The sequence below is a fragment of the Pyrgilauda ruficollis genome, unplaced genomic scaffold, assembly GCF_017590135.1.
Source record: "Pyrgilauda ruficollis isolate IOZ18807 unplaced genomic scaffold, ASM1759013v1 scaffold20, whole genome shotgun sequence".
NCBI lineage: Eukaryota > Metazoa > Chordata > Aves > Passeriformes > Passeridae > Pyrgilauda > Pyrgilauda ruficollis.
This window is the reverse complement of record NW_024519207.1, coordinates 175,757-199,865: the sequence shown is the minus strand read 5'-3', so window position 1 is coordinate 199,865 and position 24,109 is coordinate 175,757. Positions and strand designations below refer to the sequence as shown.

The following is a 24,109-nucleotide window of genomic DNA, read 5'->3' as shown; positions in this document are numbered from 1 at the left end:
ACCAACATAACAGCCAGCATGAATTGGCCCCTGTTGGCTCCATATATGTTGGTCCTGTACCACTGGATTATAAGCACAACACAAGGTCTGTTGTTTTCCAGTTCATGTAACAGCACTTGCTAAACCTCGTTTGAAGCTTTTAAGCCATACAATAGAATCAAGGATGCTGGGACAGACTGCCCAGAGAACCTGTGGATGCCACATGCCTGGAGGTGTTCAAGGCCAGGCTGGATAGGGCTCTGAGCAACCTGGTCTACGCTGGGGCCCCGCGGCTGCCGCGGGCGATGGCGCTGCCACCGCTCCCGTCCCTGCCCCTGACCCTGCCCGCAGCCGCGCTGGCGCTGGCGACCCTCGCCGCCTTCCTCCTCGTCCTGGTGAGAGCCGCGCACGGCGGGCCCCGGGGGGCTCCGCGGCGGGGGCGGTGCGCGATGCCGCCCTGTGCCCGCCCCCCGTTGCGGAGCAGGGGCGCTGCCCGGGGTCCCGGTCCTGCCCCGGGGTCCCGCCGCGCCCCGCGGGCGGCAGGGCCGGCCCGGGCTGGGCGGCAGAAGCCGGCAGGGCTGCGCTTGTGCGGGGGGTTGTGCGGGGAACGTGTTTCGGCAAGGCGTGGGGTGCCGTGCCTGGCAAAGGGCACCAGGACGGAGCATTTCAGCCTTACAGTACGGGTTGGGAAATGTCCTGGTAACGCCTTCGCGTGAACCATTTGGGAAGTGGCTGTGTTTCTGCTTATTCGAAATGTCCTGCGAGATTAAGAAGGTCGACCCCCTGGAAAGCGAAATTCTGCTGCCTGTCCGCAGTGCCACGTATGCTTCCTGCCCGGGGAGGTGGCGGAGGCGCCGTCCCTGGAGGTGTTTAAGGAAAGACTGGACGTGGCACTCAGTGCTGCGGTCTAATTGATACGGTGGTGTTGGGGCATCGGTGATCTCAGAGGTCTTTTTCAACACAGGTGATTCTGTGTGTGATGTCACCAAGTAAAAGTGCTCCAGAACCCAAGTTCTACCGCTTTTTTTTTCAGCCATGCAAAAAGCAATCAGAGCCTTGGTTTTGCAAGCACATATGGCTGGCTGGTTGTGAGCCTTGCCATTGATTTCAGTGGCTTGGTGGGGGATCAAAGGTACCACCTGCTTATGTACTCGAGGTTACTTGGGGAAGGAGCTTGGACCACGGCTTTGGAGGCACTTGCATGCTTTGCAGATAAAAACAGCAGCAAGCCAATGATGCTGACAGGGGTCAGAGTGGGAGTAACCAAATGGTGTGAGAGGGTTTTGGTCCTGTGTGAAATTCCACAGCAGTGACCCACCTCATTGCTAAAATATACTTGGTTACTTCTGGTAGCACATCTAATAGCTAGGTAAACTTCTAACATAATGCTTGACAACATTTTTCATTTCTTCTTCATCACAGATTTGTGTAATCGCTCATGTAACTGCCAAAACAATGCCACATGAAGATGCTGAGTGCAGGAAAGGATCTGCACCAAATATACATGATCCTGCTACAAGAGGACTCTCTGTCGTTGTGCCTTCATACAATGAGGAAAACCGGTGTAAGATTTTTCTAGTTTTGAGGAAAAGAAGAAAATCTATCTGTTGTTACTGTAATAATGAAGAGGTCAGTTGGGTTAGCAGTAGATTCTGGCAGGCCAGATTACATATCAGATTTTGGACACAGTTTCCAGAAAACAGTCCAAGTACATTGAATTTCAAAATTAAGGCATAGTGTAACTTGATTTCTACTGCTAAAAATAGCATGGGGCACTTGTAAGAATCCTCTTAATTTTAATGAACTCCAGAAGAATGGGCTGTTCATTGCCCCTGCCAATGCTGCGAGGCAAGAAGTAGTAAAATGACTTGAGAGCTTACCACTCTTTAAACAACAACAGAAGCTTCAAACAAGCAGAAAAAGTGATGATCTCATGGGTTTGTGTTTGACTTGGCCATAGATAGGAGTACATAATACTGAGTGAAGGCTTTTAGATGCAATAGAAATAATCAAGCTCTAAAGCTGATGTGGCAGTACACAAGCTGACAGATTGCTTAAATAGATAAAGTTACTGCTGCTTTACAGGGTCAGTCTTAAAGAATGATTTTTTTTTTCCTTTAATGTTATGTAGAGAATTACATACTTCAAAATGAAAATTTCGTTCCTCAGAATAAAAGTTTTTATCCTGTCTTTTTATCACCTGTGTGATTTTCTTCAATGTTCTTTCTGCATTCAGAAAAGACAGCACTTAAGAGTTGCAGCTGCTAAGCTTGTTTACTGAAGGTAGTGTTGTATGAAAGAGTTGATTTGCTCAGCCTTGCTTTGTGGCTGTTTTCAGCTTGCTTGTGCAGGTGCTTTTGGTATTATAAGCTAATAACCTGACCTCCTCCACCTTTTCTCTAGTACCACTTATGATGGATGAAGCTTTGGATTATCTAGAAAAAAGACAGGTATTTTCTTTTTGCCTTCAAAATTCACTGTTTCTCTGTGTATTATGTATAAGAAGTCAGTGATCTAGTCATTTTATTATGTTAGTGTACATTAAAACAGTAGTACTTGGCCACTTAGAAATAATGCTTCTGTCTCTTATCAGTTATTTTTAGATCAAGTGCCAGAAAGGATTTTTAAATGAAGTAAAAATTTAATATGCTACTGTAGGATGAAACAATCTTCATATGCATGAAATTTGCCCAAGACAGAGCTAAGGATTAACCATGCATTTAACTTTCTAAACTAAGTCCTGGTTTGTTCCAACAAGTTTCATAAGCATCTGTTCTTCATTAGGATTTGTTCTCTGGGTAAGAAGCTCACTGTGAAAGTTTGTGGATTTTGTTTGTTGGGTTTTCTTAAAAGTTATGTTTTTTTCTGAGCTTCCATCTTCTACAGCTAAATTGATTTTTCAGTTCTAGATGGTAGCATGAAACCCAGTGTAACAGTACCTGCATCAAATATAGCAAAATTCTGTAATTATGCCATCTTAACAAATTTACTGCATCATATTAATATCTGTTGGCAACTATGAATGACTGCTAGGGAGAAAATAATAATGACATTTGAAAGACCTATTGCTTGCCTAAGAAGTTGTATGAAATTGATGAAACTGAAATAAAATGCATTATTTCTGTTTTTATTTTCAAGAAACAAGATCCTTCATTCACTTATGAAGTGATAGTGGTTAATGATGGCAGTAAAGATCAAACTGCAAAGGTAAGAAAAAGTAATGTCTTCCCAAGCAATCAGAGGCGTGAATTTTGTTTGGATTTTTGTATATTTGTGGAATATACCAGTGGTTTATATTTATATTTTGGTACTTGAAGCAGTTGACAGTTGAAGTTCACAAATCTGAATTATCTCTGTCATTGCATCATGGATGGCGCAGAGGCACATGAATACACACACAATTCTTTTGCAAATTTCAGTTTTCTTGATTGGCAACTGTGACAGCCACTTTCCTGCAGCTGAGGTTCTAAGAATGCTAATACTGACTTCTAGAAATTTCACATTAAATACTCTGCATGTCCATAGTGATGATGTGAATATGAAATTGAGGAAGCTAAAAAGTCTTTTAAAATATTTCATTCATACTGTGATTGACATAACAGTTGATATGGTTGTTTCCCACACCCATTGTGGGATTGTTCATTTAAATATCCACATGCCAGTATTAGTATTTTCAAAATAGTTCTGTATTCTTCTGCTTCAACTTTTGTCTATGTCACTGGCAAGGAAGGCTAGCCAGCTTGTGGGGTTTTTTCCCTACTGCTTGGAAGATATTTGAGGTACACACTAAAATGTATATTGCTTTAAGGATTGCTGGTATATAATTTTGACTGCTGTGCATTCTTTCTACCATCTCTTTCAACTGAGCATACAATGGCTGCAGGCCTCTGGACTTAAAAGGACTCAAGACAACCTTTAAAAAAAATCAGGAGATCAGGAGAAAGCCTAAGCTTTCTTTCTCTTCCCCACAACATGTACCAAAATGTTCAGATCCTTGCAGTGTGAATGGAGTCTTAGATCAATATGAATTTTTCTTCAAAACCACAAATAGCAGCAAGACAAGTGAGAAATAGGTAGCTGTCATAGAAAATTGTATTTCTTTTATGAACTATTGGTGTTAATAGAAAAGGTCTGTAATAGTATGATGTAAATTAAATTAGGATTGAGTTTTTTGGAGGTGGGAGGATGGGGGTTGAAATTGCTTAGGGAAATATCCTGTTCTTATTGAACATTACTTTGTTTCTTCAGTCTTTTTGTTTTGACTGTGAACTGTTTTTATTTTCCCAAACAGACTCCAGCGAACACTGGCAATATATTTGTGCTGACTGAAGTGGTTATACCTCTGTGCTATTAATTTATTTTCTTTTGAAGGGTGAGCAAATGTACACTTCTCCCTTGGTTCCTGGTTCTGTTTTATGCTGGCTTTTTGTGTATCTGTCAGGTTGCAAAGGAGTACTGCAAGAAATATGGAAGTGACAAAGTGCGAGTGATAACTTTGGAAAAAAATCGAGGGAAAGGGGGAGCAGTCAGGACGGTAATTAATACTTTCATCTCCTTCTCTGTTTGAACTACCTGTGCCAAAATATGCAGAAGATAGAGCTGTGCTGATTGACATTTTGAATTCAATGCATTAACAAAATCATGAGGAGAAAACTGAGTACAGATTCTCTAAATTAAAGCATAATTTTTTTTTTCAAAATAAGTTTATTTTACATCTTGGTAGCAGTGTTGTCTTTCCAGAAAGATCAATAACAAAGACATTTTTTTAACATGAGAATTCAAAGTGGAAAATCTGCTTGAATTTCATATTCATGTTAGTTCTACTTAGAAATAGGCTTGCATTTACAAAAGCCAACCAAAAAAAAAAAACCCACCAAAACTGTTATAGATTAAAGTTAAGCTTTTGTAGACAAAATAGAGCCAAATTGGCAAACTTCACTCTCTAGGTCGTGACTGTGGTTTTTAACATGGCTGATAAACAAGAACTCATCCAGCACAGTTTATGTTTACTGAAGCCCACTGCTATCACCCACACTCGATAGTCAGAACAGCACAATTCATGCTTTCACATGGATATTATCGTAAAATGAACATGTTCTAAATATGAAATAGCAGTTGCACATTTAGAAGGAACATTGTATTCCTATGATGCATGACACCTTGCTTTTCTGAAAAAGGGTGGTATCATCTATGGATTGTCAGTGAGTGTCTTTATCTGTATTTTCAGCTCTGTCTTTAGTATGTCAATTATTTTTTATGAAAACTGAATAACTATTGGAAATGAAGAGAACATAATATTAGAACATATGGAACTGTTGTAAGAGATACAGTTTTGAAGTTATTCCAAGAGAAGGAGAACAATTTTCTATGTGATAAACTTTTACAATGTATTATGTAGAGTGCATGTGTGTACAGCTACTTCCTTGACAGGCTTTTCCAGATGCACACATGCTTGGTTGCAACAGTACTTTTGTCACACCCACTGATAATTGTTTTCCTGTCTGGACCCCTTCAAAAATTAAGAGATTTTTCTGACCAAGCATATGGCAAAATAAACTGTGAAACCTGTGTATCACAAGTGTTTTGCAGTGATACTGTGACTTGAGACTTACTCTTAAATTAGTTTTGAGAAATAGCTCTTGAATTTTCATTAAACAGTGTTAGGAAAAACTCGCACTGCATCCTCCTTTCTACAGTGCTCATGACAAAGAAAAGGCATCCACTGCCGTGGCAACTGCTAATCACTGCTACTCCTTGCTCCCCTCTAGAGCTGACTGTAGCAACTTGTTGCCTTTTAGATTTAGGTTTTCCTGGGAAGGATTGTTAGCCTTTCCTGTTCATGCATTGTCTGTCACTGTGGACACTCAGAGTGTGAAGGCTCTAGATGTTATTGCCATATAAATAGGTAAATTACTGTTAGTAGCAGAATATTAATACTCACCTGTTGTGTGGAATCTGTGAGATACCACTGTCTTGTTTCTACATAGGTTTTTGGAGCGTCTTGCACCTAGCTTATGACAAATAATTTATTACAAAGTTGTTGGATTTTTTTTATTGGCTATTCTCATTGCAGGGTGTCTTTAGTTCTCGGGGGAAGATGATTCTTATGGCTGATGCAGATGGAGCTACAAAATTTGCAGATATTGAGAAAGTAGAAGAAGGTCTAAAGAGTCTCCAGCCATGGCCTGTGAGTATAAATTCTCTTGCTTTTACTGCAATACACATGCATACTTTAATACACAAAAATAGACTTTTGTAGCTCACTTCAAATTTTTTGAGATTCAGTTGAAGATGCAGGTGTAAGTCTGAAGACCTAAGTGTAAGATTAGAAGCCTCAAGAATGGGCTGTCAGAAGGAGCTTTCACTGAGTTCTTACCTCCTTTGCATCCATTGTGCCTACTCGAAGGCAGTACAGAATGTTCTATTTGCTGTTTATCCTTCCTGCAAATTGTTTGAAGTTGTTCTGTTCTGTATAAATACCATGTGATGCCTACTTAGTTTTCATTGTGAACTGTTCTGTTTTTTCATTTTATCTGATGTCATTCTATATACCTTTAAGGGTGCATCTTAATTCCACCCTCTTTTATACAGGTCTTCTTTTCTCAGAGTCCTTAGTTTAATGACAGGATTTGGAAGAACTTTTATTGTAAACAAAAACTCAACAACCTGTGGAGCAAGAACACCTCCCTGCACAGTCATTCTCTTTTGGAAGCTTGACTTGAAAGAACTGAGGTTTATTTTCTGCTTAAATGCAGATGGGTGAGGTACTTGTAGCTGGTTTCCCAGAGTGACAGAAAAGATGTGCAGCCTTTCAGACAGAGCTGTGGGGAATGTACCTGTGGAAGGGGTCACAGCCTCTGAATGGAAGAGCCACAAGTGCAGGACACAATGGGCAGCATTGTGACCCTGACATTCTTCCCTGTCAGGGCTGCAGCAGCTGCTGGTTCTTCAGCATTGGCCTCAAATAGAGTAGACTTGAGAGATTTTATGTGGGAAGTAGTGTGAGAATAGTGTTAAACCTTTTGTTTTCATCATGTTGATTTAATTTGAGATTATATTTTTGGCTGATGTCATGGCATTTTATTCCTTTGAAGATACTTCAGTGCAACAAGTGCTTTATTTTGTTGTTGCTTCCATTGTGCGATACTTAAGGAAAATGTACATTATAACATTTAGTTCCTAGGAATGCTGTGTACTTATCTGTTCTGCTAATATTTTCCATGTGCATAAACAATGTAAAGCTAAACAAGAGCTGAATGAATGGAGGCAATCTGCATGCACCTTATGCAAATTGTAATAAACTTTAGATTGTCTCTTAATTGTAAAAGACTGATTTAGGGTCAAAACCTAGCAGTAGAAGAAGTACAGCTACAGGAAGCAGAAAAGTGTACTGCTTTGAAGTTTTGGAGGTTTTTTTATGGTTCTCAACACAAGAGTCCACCAATTCAAATAATATTCATTTAAGAAATAACTCTTTAATTTATATTCCTGTACAGGAAGGGATGGCTATTTCCTGTGGTTCTAGAGCTCATCTGGAGAAGGACTCAATAGCAAAGGTTTGTTTCCATTTCCTGCTGTGTACTTATAACCAAATATTTCCATTATTTGTTTCTGCTCTACAGGTTTTGCAATTAGATAATCAATATTTTTAAAAGAATAGAAGCTAAAAATAAGGAAAAGCTTGTCATACATGCAGGAGGTCCTCCATCATATACAAAGAGTATGTTCTAGATTTTAGGCACTTTGAACTCATTTCAGTTAGTGTTCCAATTTAAGGACTTAATTTTTATAGTTGAGAATATCTCACAAGCAGAGCTTCGAAACCCTGACAGAATTGGTGTCCAGCAACCAGTACTGGGGCTGGAAGGGAAGGTAGCTGATGAGTTCATTATTATTGATTTCCTTCCAATGCAAGAACTTGGCCTGCTGATCTTGAAACCTGTTTAAAATTAGTTAGGGATAATTAGCAGCCAGCTGTTTGAAGAGTACCTCTATTCATGGGAAAGTGGTTTAAGTATTCTGTGTTACTCATAGTAAAATTGTTGAGTTTTGAACACACAGACAGTACTGTTCTCTGTGTGACTCTTGTGTAATGAACAGTGATACACAGGCACATGGCTTTAGCTTGCATCTGATTTTCTGATGTCTTGGCAGACAGTAATTGAGAAAGCACAGGCATGGAACTTGTATTGCAACAGACACATTGCTGGGCTCATTTTTTAATGTCATTGGATGTGCTCAGCTCGTTGAATGTTCTCAAGAGTAAGCTTTGTTTATACTGATGTTTAGTACTTGAAAGTATTCTAAAATATATACACGACTACTAAAATAGTTAGAGACATTCAAAAGAAGTTACACTTGATAGTGTTCAGCCTCTGGCAGATCTGTACTTTTTTCTTCTGGTTTATGAGATAGTATTGGAGTGGTTCACTCTTCCTGAGTTCTTGCAAATACTGCTGTGTGTATATTTCCGTCCTCAAAGCATCCTCATCCTCAAAAAGAAAAAGAAACCAAAACCAAAAAAAAACAACAAGAAAAAAGCCTTCATCATTATCAGAAACTAGGAACTGCTACAGGGAGATTATGTAGCTGATAAAGTGGAGCCCAGAAAAAATGTTTCATTGCATGGTCAAGTACTGGATATGGACAGACTTTCCTCAGTGCGTTCATATTTCTTGCTACATTAGGGAGAGGAATTGGGACAGGACTTTCATCTTCTAATACAAAAGTACAATTTTTAGGACATGTCCATCCTTTGCTTCCTGCTTCTCCCCATATTTCTGAATTTTTAATAGAGGAATCACAAACTGTTTAGGCAGAACTGATTTGCTTGAAATGTGTAGCCCATTTTGTTTCATCACTTGGTGGTCCCTAGACAGGAATAGAAAGACTACCTCTACTATGGTGGGACAAGACTGTTGTATAGTACAATAGGTATAAAAAAGTTGCAGAGCAATCTTTCAGATGTTGGGATTTCTCTCTGGACTTACTGGCATCTAAAATTGTAGAATGAAGCTGTGATAAGCAGCTGTATTAAATTCATTGAGACCAGAATTTCACCCTTGTGTTCAGTCTCAATACATCAAGAATTCGGGTCTGCCTCCAGAATTGTTAATGTCCTTTAATGAATCTATACTATGACTTGCATAGTCTTAGAAATGATAGGCATAACCCAGGAACTGCTCTTTGTGAAGTAAGTGCACAGCTTCACTGTCTTGACAGTCATGCAGCCTCCTAGCACTTCCCTTCTGGCCTGGTGGGAGCCTGGTGTTCCTGGTCACAGACCCAAAAGAGCCAAAGAAGCCACACCAGATCCACCATTAACCTGGGGCAGGAGCACTTTTCAAAAGACGCAAGCTATGAATTTGGTTTTTCTTAAGCCAAAGGCTATTACATAATAAGCCAAGCATCTTCTTTATTTTTCAAGTGAGATTCTAAATTGTTGGCTTTAAAGGCATTTCTTATCACCCAGAGATACTTAACATTTGAATCATTGGCTCCTAAAGATTTTACATGATTTGTGGCTTGCAGTCATAGATAAAATCACTTAAATTTAGCATGGGAACAGCAGTGAGTTCAGAAGAAATTTTTAGATCACAGTTCTAGTTGTTTAGGAGCTATTTTGAATAAAAGCCTAAGACGGACCTCAGCAAACCCAGACTCCAGCCTTTGGAATTCATGGCCAAACTTATCTGTATGATTATTGTGTCAAGAGCACAAGTGTAACCAACAGGTAGGCTGGGAACATTTATCGGGAATATAAAATATATCCATGAAAGCAAAAGAACAACAGATGACTCTGCTGCTTTGCTTCCCCAGCTAGCTGATGTTGAGAGTGAGGGGCGGCAGGCAAAAGAACAAGAGATGACTGTAACGTTGCTGGCAATATAAAATGAAATATCTTGCACAGCAGCCTTTACTTTAGACCTCGTTTTCACTTGGTCCATTATATACTTCCGAAGAGTCATACAGAAGATACTATGGCTGTTCCACTAATTATTTGAAATCCAGGTGCAGGTTCCTGCTTTACTTAATAAGGCATAATCCAGACTGAGAAACTGCTCTGAAGTGGGGAGAGGAGAAGAAGGAACTTGGATTTCTCCTGTCCTAGACTATACACATGACTGGCAAGTCTTTCCCTAGATGAAAATATTTCCCTTTCAGCCAAAATTTTGTTTGTACTGTAACAATTGTTAAGTTCTGTTTTCATTCCAGTGCAAAATACAACCAGTTTACAAACTTTGAAAGCTATCACAAAACAGAGTTACTGTCCTGTAAGACAGCTCTCTTCAAGGACTTCTCTCATCACTCAAATAAAACCATCTAACTTCTTGCCTTTGTCCACAGCGCTCTTACTTTCGAACTCTCCTCATGTATGGGTTCCACTTCCTGGTGTGGTTTCTCTGTGTCAAAGAGATCCGGGACACACAGTGTGGATTTAAACTTCTAACCAGAGAAGCTGCCTTGCAGACTTTCTCAAATCTTCACATAGAACGCTGGTAAATTGTTCCTTTTTTGTTGGTGGTGTTTTTTTATAATTGAACATGACTGTCAAGTTTCATTACTTGAAAAAGTAATTTTAGTGTTGCAGCTATGATGAAGCATGTGATGTCTGTGTATGCATCTCAGCTGCTCAGTTTAGCCAATTATAGTATTGCCTGCATGGCAGCTTCGATTTCTTGTTATGTTAAAGTATCCTGGTAATTGCTAGAAATTCTATGTTCTTATTAAGATACATTGTAGTAAAGTAGTTGGGTATTTAATTTTATTCTTTATTTAATTTTATTCTCTTTTCTCAAAAGATGTATGTAATCCTAGGTAGGATACTTTGGTTTTGCCTTGTCATGGGAAATGGTAATTGATTAGGAAAGAGGAGAGGGGGAAAAAGAGGAAAAAGGCCTCAAACAACTGAAAATCCCAACAACTCTTCTTTCTTCACCTCCAGAAGAAATTTCAAACACTTTTACATGGTGCTGTAATTCACTCCAATTTCTGAGAGTCCTCTCTCCTTTTACAGATATAAGCCATGCAAGTAAGTAAGAAATAGAGAGAAGCTGTTATTATGATAAAGAAAGTTAAGAGTTATTAATCGTATTCCAAACTCCTATCAGTGTTATTTTTTTATACATTACAATTCAGTAATGCTTAACCAAAGTATTTTATGTAAAATTAATATCTGATAAGGTCTTTGGAATTGCTGAGGACTCTAAAGTGAAAGCAAATGCTTATTCTTTACTTACTTTCTTGCTAAAGTATTTTATGTGAGGAACATTGACAGATATCTTTAATTTAAGACAATTGAAAATTATGTGTGGTCTTTTAATAACTTTAGAGCTCCTTTGGTTGTAATTTAGGTAGAGCAGTTCCCATATGTGAGTGATACAGCCATGACTGCTGTTATGCGACTGAAGCAGCTTTCACACAAATACCATAATTCCTGTAGATTTTCTATGCCACAATTTTTGCTGAAAAGGATAGTTTAATTAGATGTAATCAAACCTTTTCAAACTATTGTCTTCATTCAGGAAAATCTCTCATGAGCTTCTGTTTGGTTGACAGGTAACAGAACTGCTGAACAATGTTCCCAAACACAAACGTGTGCAATCCTACAGTCCTAGTCTGTTCCAATGTGTATAGTTTTAGGCTGAGCTCTGACAGCTGTACTGCCCCTCCAGACCGCAGTTGCAAAGGTTGTGTTCAGGTGCACGAATCTCTTGTGGAACAGAGCTATTGTTGCATTGAACTGAGCAGTCAACAGTCAGAAAATCACTTTCCCACCTGAGTGGGTAGCTTATTGACCTAAAGGAGACTATAGCTGAGCCAGAAGTATGATTTCTGCTGCTACCTCTAAAGCCAGTCTTGATCTATAAAGCTCGGTAAATTTCACATACAGGGATTTTCTAAATACTGATAATAAACAGTTAAACTCATATGAAAAAGGGATATTGCTAACATTTTATAGTAATTATATCATTGGTGTGGAACATACCAGATCTTCATGTCTTAGTTCATTGAGCCTTGTATGTGCCGCTAGAAGATGAGCCTTCTTCGTAGAATCAGAGCCTGATTCTTGCTCTTTTATCTATAGTAATCCATAAACTAATCCCCTTGTGTGTTTTATTTATCTGAAATGTGCTAGTTAGTGATGAACAATGCTTGTTTTGTGTGTCAAGAAAAGAACAACTCAAGTTCTTCCAAGAAAGAAGCTCTTCAGATAATTCCAAGTCTCAAATTTGCCTAAAACAGCTATAGATTTTTTTGGGGTCTTTCAAAATTTGGTTTACTTCTGTACAAACTGGTAATGTATTTTCTGGTTTCATGCTGATCTCTCAATCAACAGTCTCAGTTTACATGCCTTTTTTATATCTATTGGCTAATTCAAACCAAATCTGACAGAACAGTAGAGATTTCAAGATCAAAAGCTTTGACAAGGTTAGTGGAAAGTTAAACCCTCTTAGAGGAGAGAAACTCAGATTATTGCCACTGCTGAAGAAAAAACCTTATAGTAAGGTCTCAAAAGTTACTTTTCTGCTCCACAGCTAGTCATTTAGCATCTGTAACTGGAAGATGGCATGTCAGTGCACAAATCAAGTATTGTCCCTTTCCCATTTAATATTCATAAGATCTGGAAGTAAACTGGGACATGGGGAGGTATTTGTATGTGGGGAGAGTGCATATATTCAGGGAAATTTTAGTCCTAAGTGAAATGTCAGTGTTGTACAAATAGTTGGGATAATTGCAATTGGAAATTATATAGGGACATCGAACATTCATCCCATAGCATTAGATTTCTTTGTACATAATTGTGTAAGAATCTGAAACAGCTCAATGCTGGAAACTTCTTATTTTAAACAAATCTGGTCCCTGATATCTTTCCATTGCATACCATGTGAAAAAGAAAATACAAACTGGTTAGACATTGTCCCATAGAGGTTCAGTATATATCGTGAGTATGGAGACAGAAGAGTAAGAAATAGTAGTTGGTATTGTACTTCTGCTGGCCTGGAACAATGTGGAGTCCCCAGCTGGGTCACAGAGCAACTTTTTCATACTGAAACCATCAGCAAGGGGTAGCAGAGGAATCACTGTCTTGGTACCAGATAAGAGGCTCTGAAATCTGGATTTATTTCCACTTCTGTGTCACTGCACTGGGGCTACTTGACATCCAAGGAAATGGACATTTGATTCTCATTGAACCTTAAATTCCCACAAGTGGGGTGCAAGTCTGTTAGGTACTAGAAGGAGTGTTCAGTTCTGTGTAGTCAGTGCTCAGATGTTCTGGGAATAAGGATAGTGCTGGATTTAATAGGATAAAAGCCATCTGAGTTAAGCACCCTGGTCCTTGAGCCTGCCGGGGGCTCCCCAGCTGCTGCACTGGAACGTGTGGTGAGCTGCTGAAGGGAATGAACACCAGGCTTCTGCACAAACCAAACTGTCTGCCTGCTCAAGGTTAGTCAGGCTTGGATTTGGGGGGGTACTACAGTGCTAGGTGAATTCTTATAAAATATATTTAGACTAAAATTGAGGCATAACATATTTACTCATGAAGTTAATACAAAAGTACTATAAAATCAGCTATCTAATAATTCCCACCTGCTTAGACCCTCAGTTCTTAATGCTTTCACCATGATTTTTCCATTCCAGTGGACACTGATGTGAATATCACCTCTTTAATATTAAAAATACTAGAAAACAGACCAGATTTTTCTTCTTGTTCCACTGAATTTGATTTATAGATGCTTACATTTAAGAAATCTTGAAACTGAAGCATACAAGGAAAAATACAGTTTTATTATTATGGCAGTAAGGATCACATAACACTTCTTAAAGAGAGATCAGGATATTTCCTAGAATAATTTTTTATTCTAACCCTAAATTTTAGAAGGCATTTGAAAATTAATAGATATTACAAACTATTTATATACTCGATACTTACATCCTAAACTGGCTTTTTTTGGTGAGTGTTCTCATTGTCTTTTTTGTTTAACTATCCTTTGGCTGTGTATATATGAGTATAAACGAAACATTCTTGAAATTTACTTTCTAAATAGCGAAGTTTTGACATTAGTTTGAAATGAAAGCAACCTTTTGTACAGAGAGCATATGCTTTGTGTTTTAGATTCTGAATTTGATTACACAGCAATCTGTTTTTCAGAAATGGATGGAGCAGATTTTTTAATTTAAAACTTAAAGGAAAATTAAAAGAGATATTCTAAAAACATAACAGAGACAGTTGGAATTAGTCACTTCAGGCTATAAAAGAAGATCTAGTTCTGCATCTACAGTCTTGACTTGAAAAATGTAATTGTTCGTGTTAAATTTTGATGCGTAGGAGAAATACTGGAAAATTAAATGGTCTCGCTGGCTGAATTTTCCTATCCTAAATTTGATCATTGATTTCTTCTGACAACAAAAAAAAAAGATAAATTTTCTTCCAGCCAGAAAATGTCTGTCCTTAGGAGAACTAGACATAGCAGTTACAGTCCTACCTTTATGATAAAAGGAGGGGAAATTCAAAATGTAGTTCTAGTACTGGTTGGATTGACATATTTTTGTGAAGTGGCAATTTATGACGGCATTGTACAAGTCAGCAGATCAATGAAGAGATCAAATTGTTGCTATTACTTTTATCTGTAAAAATTGCCTTGTGCTCTGAGCAAGGTATGCTGTTTCACTTTTAAAACTGGGAAAGAAACTGGTAAAAAAAATGTTTGTTTCTCCAGTTTGTCACTAATCTCTAAATATGAGTTTCTATATAAAAATTTCAGAAAAATAAGCATTGATATTGCTGCAGGGATTTTTTTCCCAGTTTTGTGCCATTGTAGACCAACACAAGCAGTGGAATAAGTTGGTTTTTTCCTGGTTTTGTGCATGGCAAGTAGAATTGTTTATGAGTGTCTAGTCAACGCAAAAATATTTTTGCTGTTTTAACTCTGTCTGTTTTGTCTTTTAAAAAGTCCTGCTCTTGGCTGACATATGGACTTTCAAAAGCCCAAGTTCAGCTAGGGCAGTTCTGGCAGTCTAGCCCACTTGGCATCTTGTTTCATTGTTAGACCTCTTTGACCATTCGCTGTTTTCTTTGCCTTTAAGAGTTTATTGGAAAAACATATCTTGGATGTACAAAACTCATAAATTCCAGTTAAAACATTATAGCTGAAGGCCTGATTTTGTTTTTTTAAACACATAATATTGCACCAGAAAAAGAAAGAGTCCTAGTGCAATTTTAAAATACAGAATAATTTTTAAGGATAGATATTTTGTAAGCTCAAGCATCTTAAGGATTCAGTTTAAAAAGACTGAATTCAATTAAACACCTACCAACTTAGTTTTCAAATGAATTTTAGCTAGCATTGCCTTAAATTGTAACTTAACCAAAACACAATCACGTGGAGAATTTTTTCTTTACTTTACAATACACGTTTGTGGTAATTAGCACATCATGGAGCCACTACTAGAAATAGATGGGGAAATTGTTCACACCATAGATTTTTGGCTATCTAACTCTGGGTACTTAGATTGGAATCTGAATTCTTTCAGGCTGGAGCCAAGTTTGGGTGTTCTGAGCTATGTGTCCCCCTCCCAAGAGGCAGCAAAATGAAGTACCTGGTGTGAAGAGTATATATCTTGCTGTTTCTGGGAGCAGTTCTGTCACAGGTTAACTGCTCACAAATGGCTTTGTGGCAAATCACATGAATTGTACTTACAGCTCATCCACTGGTGTGGCTTTGATCTCCTCTAGGGTAGGCTCCATTTAAGACACTCAAGTTTAATCTTGACTGTAGAAGCTTCTGTATGGTTCTCCTGTACCATATGGATCTGGTGGTCTGCAGTATGTCTGTACTGTTGTCAGTGTATTGAGAACACTACAGTCTGTATTCCTTGACTAACCATTCTGGCATACTGAAAGGTGATGGGGAAAAGGGAAGAAAAACGATAACCCAGTGGTATTCTACTGAAGTAATTCTCCTTTCAGCTTTGAATAGGTTTGGTTTTTTTTTTTTAATTTCAGGATATGTTCACTGTTACCCAAATGGCAACCACATGTAACAATATTAGTGTTCAACCTGATTAATTCCTGTGCTTTTAATCTCTTACTTTGAGCCCTGTAGTTCACAGAACTATTTAATGTTGTTGTTCTGTGATGTATGTGCTGACATTCCAGTAATCAGTTGTCCACAGGAATTACTGCAAATAACTATTAGTTCACTAGGCTAATAGTTTATGTAATACTTTTAGAGAAGCTCATACAGTCTAATTCATCAGACAATTATTCTGCGTCTCTTAAGATTTTTAGTCATTTAAGTAAGTATTACAAAATTAGATTTAGTCTTAATACACATGATTCATAAACATTCAAAGGTTTGGGTTTTTGGCTTACAAATGTAAAATGTCAGCAAAAAGTTAAATACTACCTCTTCAGTAGAAGAGACCATGGAGTGATTAATAAAATAATATTCAACCCTCATGTAAAGACAGCAGTGAAATGACAGGGCTGCTTGGAGCAGATTTAGTTCACTGAGGTAAAGAAATAATTTATTCTTCTAACTTTTTTGGTGGCAGTGAGAAGGCCTGTGTCCTAATCAAAATCAGATTTGCAAAGCAGCTCAAAATTCCCTATACACAATATCTGTAGCCTATGTAGATAACCTCTGTCTGTGCTGCCCTTGCTTGTTTTAGCGCTGTCCCGTGTGGAATCAGGGGCTTTCTCATGCCATGTACATGTAGAGCACAGGTCTGTGCAGGTGTGCCTGTGGTATCAGGCCAGCCTGCTGTGGTCTGTACTTCAGTGGGAACCTAGCTGTGTGTGTCAGACCTAGCTGCACATTTCAGAGTGGACTGCTCATGTTGTTGCATTTATTAATAGTTTTACAGAACTGCACTGCTTAAAAGGAGAAGGTGGCTTGAAGTAGAAGGAAATAACAGCTGAATTAGGCAAGCAACCTGCTAAAGTGTGTCTTCTGCCTGCTCTTGATCACTTGTCCCTTTCCATCTTTTCTCTAGTGTTAAATGGAATTACCAAAGACATGAATTCAAGCAACTCTTTAAGCATGAGTGAATAATTTTGAGGTTTTTTTTTATTGCATACATTTCCTTCAGTGCCGAAATATTTTCTTTCATTTTAAAAGAAAGCTATCTTGGACTTAGCAACGAGAATTTAAGGCAAATTATCGGAATCTTTATAACTGTGATTTGTGTTCAACCCTGGCAGTAGTAGCTACTGGCAGTTTCATATGCTGATTTCTAAATGAGCATTAAAAGCTGCCAGACTACTTACTGCATATCAAAAATCTGGTGTTTCAGAGCCGCCAGGCCTACTTGAGAATGCATTTACAGGAATGAAACACACAGACAATTCACTGTGCAGAGAACTGAGAGGATTAAGGCGCATTCTGGACAAAGTGAAAAGGAAGGAGCACCTGACACAGCAGGATCACTGCCCCTATTCATTTTGCCATACAACCTGCAAAAAATTGAGCCAATAAAAAACATGTGTCTCTCTAGAGGGTTTTTGTGTTGTGCATTAAGTGGTCACTAAACTGTTGTTTGGATTCGGTTGTGCATGGTAACATAAATAATTTCTCACTTCTATGCTGCTGCCTTGAGTTCCTTGACTGAGAAAGTAAAAGGAGCACCCATCAGATCAGCATAAAGCCACAGCAGGTAGATACTCTTTGATGAAACTACTAGAGATGTGGAGTGACACTGTACATTTGACTGCTTGGTTTTCATGGTCTTCAAAAATGTTTAAATTGTGACTGTGACAGTAGGAAAAGCAAGTAGTGGGCTGAACACAGAGTGATCTATACCTTCAAATACAGGACACAGAGAAGTATTATTGTTTTCTGTATTTTGGCTGTTTTGTGAGAAGTTCAGTCAAGAAAATTAATTTCCCATCCATGTGTATCTGACCCGTAGAGCATTGGTACCAACTGCTTAACTAACTGAAGTCATTTAATTAACATTTCCACTGCTGTCTTTCATCTGGGAGTATGTGTGATTATATTTGGTATTTCCTGTTCTTCTTCAGGGCTTTTGACGTGGAACTTCTTTATATAGCCCAGCGCTTGAAAATACCTATAGCAGAAGTTGCTGTCAACTGGACTGAAATAGAAGGTAGGTAGGGAGATAGTTCATGTTCTTACAAGATTCCTGACATGTCAATCCAGAATAACAGATCCAAGGTTATTGCCCTATTTACCTGGTTTTGATAGCACACGGCCTTCTTTCCATATACATTCTGAATTTCGTGTCCTTGCCAGCCTATTGCTATGGCTTGGTACAGAAAGTGTAGGTGAAGGGGTAGAATAGCAGAGAAACTCTGCAGTCCCACTGGAGACAAAAGTAAGGAATTACAGTGCCAGGACAAAACACTATTTTGGCATGTCTTCTTGCTATAATGTGTTAATAAATTAGTGCCATTTTAAAACACTGTGCAGGGAGTCTGACCATCATCACTTAACTGATTCAATTCCATTTGACTGTATCTTGCCTTCCAAAATTCTCAGCTACTAAGGCTTCCTGTAGAGCACCATCTCTTCTTAAGATGTGATACTGTTTCAGACCTGTAGGGAGGTCTCTGCCACTGAGTTACTGGGAAGTATAGCTCTTTTTTCAGTGCAGAACCAGCTCAAGAGGTACTGCTTGCTTCAGCTCACTTCCCCCCCATCAAATGCAGTTCCTCTATTTTTTTGCCCTTTTCATGTTTTTTATTTTTATCTCCTCAGCACAACCCCTGGACAACAGAAATTATAATGAACTGTGGTAATGATGAAAAGTGCAAGCAGAGAATGTCCTGAGCCAACTTTACTAGAAATGTTTCAGTGCAGTTCCATGTGTACATTACACCAAACACAAATATTAGCAGAGATGGTAGAAGGCTTGGTTTTGTAGTGTGGGTTCCTTGCCTTGCCTGAAGATAGGTACCTTCATATTATTGTTGTAAGACAGGTTGGTGGTCCTCTTCTCCAAAGTTGCTAGATAAATCATTTGCTTAGTTATTGGTGTTCAGGTTCCTTTTTACTTGAACAAAGCCTTGTCACAGAGAGCAGTGTGCATCTTGTCACATACATGGAATTACTGTGCTGCTTGCAAACTAGAGTGTCTCACCTATGGCATAATGTAATACTATAAAGTAATTGCTTTCAAAATATATATTTTTTATAAATGTTAAAATCTAGGTTGTGGGGCTGAGTATGCAGAGGTTCGTGACTGCTTAAATGTGAGTCTTGCTGGTGCTCATTTTTTTCCTAACAATGTCGTTCTGATTTTCTTCTTCATTAATCACAGGTTCTAAGTTAGTTCCCTTTTGGAGCTGGCTGCAGATGGGCAGGGATCTTCTTTTTATACGACTACGATATATGACTGGTGCCTGGAAGCTTGAAGCAAAAAAACATAATTAGGTTATTTACATTTTCCAAATATATTATTATGCTTAATGGAACACAAGAACAGTTTCAATCAAGTGAAGTGGTGGTGAAAGCTGAGGTAATTCTTCATTGCTCCTCTGTATGTTTCATTTTTGCAGCATGTATGTGTTTTATAAGATTGTCAGCAGAGAATTTCTACATTTTGAAAAAAGAAAGCATTTCCAAAAAGATTTTCTTATGTGGTAATCAGGTTTTTATTTTATTAAATAGTAGCTTTAACATTTCTTAAAAGTTCATTCAAATAAATATATCTGCTTTTGTCTCATCATCCATCTGGAATCTCCTTATACATATTAAAAAGAGGCACTTTGTTCGACATTGTGCAATGTTCTGTTGTGAATGACCACAGCCATTTGTTTCTGTTATATCTGGAAATGTTAGGACATATTGCAGCTTGGAATTATCATTCATGGTTCACACTGATGCATGTTCAGATTCAATGTTGTGGGAAACGTTAATGGATTTTACTGAGTTATAACAGTAATATTCATAAAGTTGTTCTCAGGACTTCCAGTAGTCCCTTGACATTCCAAATGTTTTTATCTGAAGCTGAAATAGTTTTCCCGAGATCCAACTGCAGATCTTTTCCAGACTGTAGAAGGTCCAAGAGAAAGCACATTTAATTTTAAAATGTCTTCTATAAATGTGTTTTGCTCATACATACTTAGTACTGCATGCTCGAGGCTAGGGGTCCTTGACATCTACAGATCTGTAGTGAAAAGGGTATGGAAAGCTCAGAGCATGCAAAAGTGAGAGCCAGTGTACACTGGGGACCTGTGCATTAGTAATGCCAGTCTGATGCTGTCATGCTTCAAATGAGATCAGAGACAGAGGGAGGGTCTTGACTCTTTCATACTAATGTCACACTGCATTACAGTACAGTAACAGTTTCATTTGTGCTTTCAAAGTAGCTGTGAATTGCCAACAAACTAAGCCAATCTGTCTTCCTGAAACTTGTACAAATTTGAAGAGCTTTAAAGAATGAACAGTATATGGTTGTACTTTCACATGTGAATTCACCGGTGATTTTTTTATTCTTTCTGTAATACTGACTTGAGTTTTGCTTCTGTTAGGGTTACCTCAGTTTTCTATAAAGTGCTGGAATAAATTCTCAAAAAATATATTCAGTTTGACTTCACAGGCTTTGTTCTCTTACCTTGTCCAGATACATGTCTGTCACCTCTGCAGAATCAATCACGAATCCTCATTGCCATTACTAGAATAAAATAAGCTCCTCAGGACACCTGCTACAGTGTGGAGTCACAGAATCACAGAATATTCTGAGTTGGAAGGGACCTATAATGGTTGTTTCTATAGGTGCAGCCTGATGCATTCCCTTGCAGGGGGGATAAGACTGAACTGGAATAAAAGGAGCCAACTGGGATGGAAGGAGAATTGGGGAGAAATAGAAAAAAGGAGCATGATCTGGGGCAGAGGTTGCAAGCCCGAGTGAAATGGAAAATTTACTTTAGCTGAGAAAGATGGTTGGCTTGGTCTTCTGTCACTCATGTAGCAGTCAGAAGTCTTCTGGGTAGCATACTCATCTCCTAGGCCGTTATTTGCAGATTAGAAATACAAGACACACAGGCGGTGTGAGAGAGAGGAGACCAGGACTCACCACACACATGCTCTAAAAATGCATTTTTTAGACTCCCCACTTGCATTTAGATTTTTGCTCTGCTCTCCTGTGTGTTCCTTCGGGCCCAGCACACCTCAATTGTTGCACAGCAATCCCAGAATCAGGGAAAGATTCTCCTGGGTTCCATTTCAGAAGCAGGTGTACTGGTTTAACGGCACAAAGCCATAAAGAGGAGTATTCCTGCTCTCTCTCTCTACACCTGTTCTGGGGCTACTTAGAGACTCCCTCAAGCCAGTTCAGCTGACTAGAATGGCAGGATGCCATCTTCTACATGTGTGCTGGTTTTTTTTCTTTCTTCTGAGTTTTCTACCATTTCAGCGATCTAAAATGACTCCCTCCATGGTCTAACAGGCAGAGGGTGCAGCAGCAAAAGGAGAGCTTCCCCCTTTGGTAGCTGTGATTTACAACAATTTTGTAGACTGACTTGTCACCTGGAGGGTAGTTCACTGTCCAAGGGCAGGAAAAGTAAAATTCCTCCCTTTTTAAGCACATACAAGACCTGAGGTCTTGTTGCCCTCTCAAAATGAGACCTTGAATTACTCTGTTCCATCAAGAAAGATTTGACTCTGGATCTTGACGTCTTCCAGGGACCCCACTTGGTTTTACAAAGTGATACAACGTGAAATGAGACATTTGAGTAGAATGTTTCAGTCATTCCTAGCAGGAGAAAAGCTGATTGATTGATTGATTCACATTTGATGCAGGCCTGCTTAATTGCAGAGACTGTGTAGAGTACTAAGTGCCTCAGATATAAACAAAGAGCCCCCCTGATTACCAAGACTGCCGTTCAAACCAGTGCTCTGCCTAACTTGTCCTCATGCTTCTCTTTGTAGAGTTGCAGAGATACATTTATTTGTATTCCAGTGGAGTCTTAACTTTTACTATTTCTTCCTAGCCTTGCATTTGCAGAGGTGACCTGCAGGAGGTGAAAGTCTTCTATATTACTCACTGTCCTGACCCAGGTCTCCAAAGACTCAGAAGTATTCTCACAGACTGTGAAAAGAAAATAAAAACAAATAGAGAAAATCTACATGGTAGTTCTGCAACATCCTTACCAATATCAGTGTCTGCGTAGGCAGTGCTTTTATAAATACAGATTTCAATTTAAGAAAAAAAACTTTTATATCTCTGCGTCAAAACCGTACTTTTCTGCACCACTTTACTAATACTTCACAAGAGATTTTTTTCAAAAGGCCACAATATTAAAGAGTCCTCTTTGAAAAACACATGCAGAAAAAAAAAAAGTTACTAGAAAATGTTCAGTAGTTTGCATGAGTTTTCTTTACTGTTACTGTTTTTTATCACAACCCAAAGCACTAGCCATGCATTATCCCTTGTTACAGACTTAGCTTTTATCCTTACAAGCTATTTTTTGAACTCACGTTTTAAATATCAATTGGAAAACCAGTAAAAATCTTTCTTTTTCCTCTCAGGCATGTCTGTGGATGTGCAATATGTTTTCTGTGACAGCTCAAAGTTCACTGCTGAGAAGTATAAGCAGATAAACATAGAAGATGGCACCAGTTTGTTCTGCAGAATTGTGTTCAGTAATACATCAGTTTGAAGTTCTTGAAGTTTCTGTGCAGACCCTTCCATCACCACCAATGTCCAGGTCATGGGAAATAAAATTATAGCAATGTGTATAAGTACAGTTTGTATTTCCAAGCCACAGAATAGTACCAGTCAGTATTTAACTTAAATTCTCTGCTAATGTTTAAGGCTCTGGAGACTTATCCATAATTATTTATGTACCTATTGTCCAAGTGTTCCTTGAGCTCACAGTCATAATGCTGACTGCAAACTAAAAATAGTCGAAATGAAGAGACAGACAAAGACAGAAGGCTGCAATGAAATTTCTGTATCTTAGTGTTTATTACTTAAAATAACATCTAACCTTATTTATGATCTGTGTGTGTTTCTTAGGGATGCAGTGGCATGTCTGTAATAGCTCAAGGGGCATGAATTAAAGTAGTATTCCAGCACTGCTGGAGGCTGCACCCTGCCAGCTGGACCATAAGTTATCTACCTCTTTGGGATAGAGATTCAGAGGTTAAGAATGGGATGGTACCAAGTCGTGCCTATTGCTTTGCCCAACAGCACAAAAGGGAGTTTGAGCACACAAGCCCAAGGGGTCATTGAGGCTCAGGGGAGAAGCTACAGACAAACCTTTGTTTCTTACTGGGAGAGAAATTATATTTTCATATGACCAAGCATTAGTAATAGTTGTGAGATCATAGCTGAGAGGGGTGTGCTAGAATATGATTTCATTTAAGAGATCCATCAGAAAAGAAAGGGCTAACTAGCCTCCATTTCCCTCAATGTTTTTTAATCTACTTAACTTTTCGTTCATGGATCTGTTCAACTGCCCTGGCTGCATAATTAGATATTTCCCTGGTGTAAAATAGGAACAAACAAAACCTTTCCAGTCCTGCTTGCTGGGCTTAGTCTTCCAAGTACCAGAACAGTCTTCAGTGTTAAAGAAACAGCTGCAAACCAAGCAAACATCCTTCCAAAATGGCTTAGCCACAGGTGATCCTTCTTACCTACATGACCTTAACTCTCCCTCAGGTACCTCCCTTTGCATCAGTCAGGCTCTGCCTTCCTTGGTTCTTCATGCTCTGCTGTCAAGATCACTTTCCTCCATTGGATTTTCATCAATTTGTTGTTTTAGCAGAATGAACTTCAATATCTAGACTGAATCCAAGCCTTTGTTGCTGGCACATTCTATGCAATATTCTTGAAGAATGAGGTGACATGAACTCTGGCAGTCCCATCTGGTTTTTGCCATGTTTTGGTATTTCATCTGGGGTTATTCTGGAACTGTATAAAGATCCCGTTACAAAACAAAGAGAAATATTGAGTGTCAGCTTTTGGACTGGAGATCAGAAGTGGTACTTGAACCACAGGATGATGAAGAATCATGGAGTTCTGCAAAGAGTTTTGGCAAATTCGCTTTGCCTCATCTCTGGAAAGCAGCCTTCCACATGTGGGACTAATCCTTATCTTCCTATCTTTGTAGAGTAGAGAAAGGTTTAGCTAATTATGTCAAGGACAGGCTTCACCC

General features: G+C 38.7%; 1 protein-coding gene across 2 annotated transcripts; it reads left to right on the top strand.

The window, feature by feature from the left end:
• The first annotated feature begins 262 nt into the window (after positions 1-262).
• Positions 263-20,527, top strand: ALG5 (ALG5 dolichyl-phosphate beta-glucosyltransferase). Of its 2 annotated transcripts, none has more exons than XM_041467038.1 (10): positions 263-374; positions 1,402-1,543; positions 2,383-2,429; positions 3,118-3,186; positions 4,421-4,513; positions 6,053-6,166; positions 7,476-7,535; positions 10,327-10,478; positions 18,008-18,093; positions 19,267-20,527. In XM_041467038.1, the coding sequence occupies exons 1-10, from the start codon at positions 285-287 to the stop codon at positions 19,377-19,379; spliced, it is 966 nt and encodes a 321-aa protein (XP_041322972.1). In that variant the 5' UTR covers positions 263-284; the 3' UTR covers positions 19,380-20,527. The 2 variants fall into 2 exon arrangements, with proteins under 2 accessions (XP_041322972.1, XP_041322973.1); XM_041467039.1 differs by lacking the exon at positions 263-374 and adding an exon at positions 568-943.
• Positions 20,528-24,109: the final 3,582 nt, after the last annotated feature.

Bases quoted from the DNA above. Each gene is read 5' to 3' on its own strand.
- ALG5 (XM_041467038.1), top strand. From the start codon at position 285: ATGGCGCTGCCACCGCTCCCGTCCCTGCCCCTGACCCTGCCCGCAGCC. The intron at 7,536-10,326 runs GTTTGTTTCCAT...CTTTGTCCACAG, and splicing joins AGAAGGACTCAATAGCAAAG to CGCTCTTACTTTCGAACTCT. The intron at 10,479-18,007 runs GTAAATTGTTCC...GTTCTTCTTCAG, and splicing joins AATCTTCACATAGAACGCTG to GGCTTTTGACGTGGAACTTC.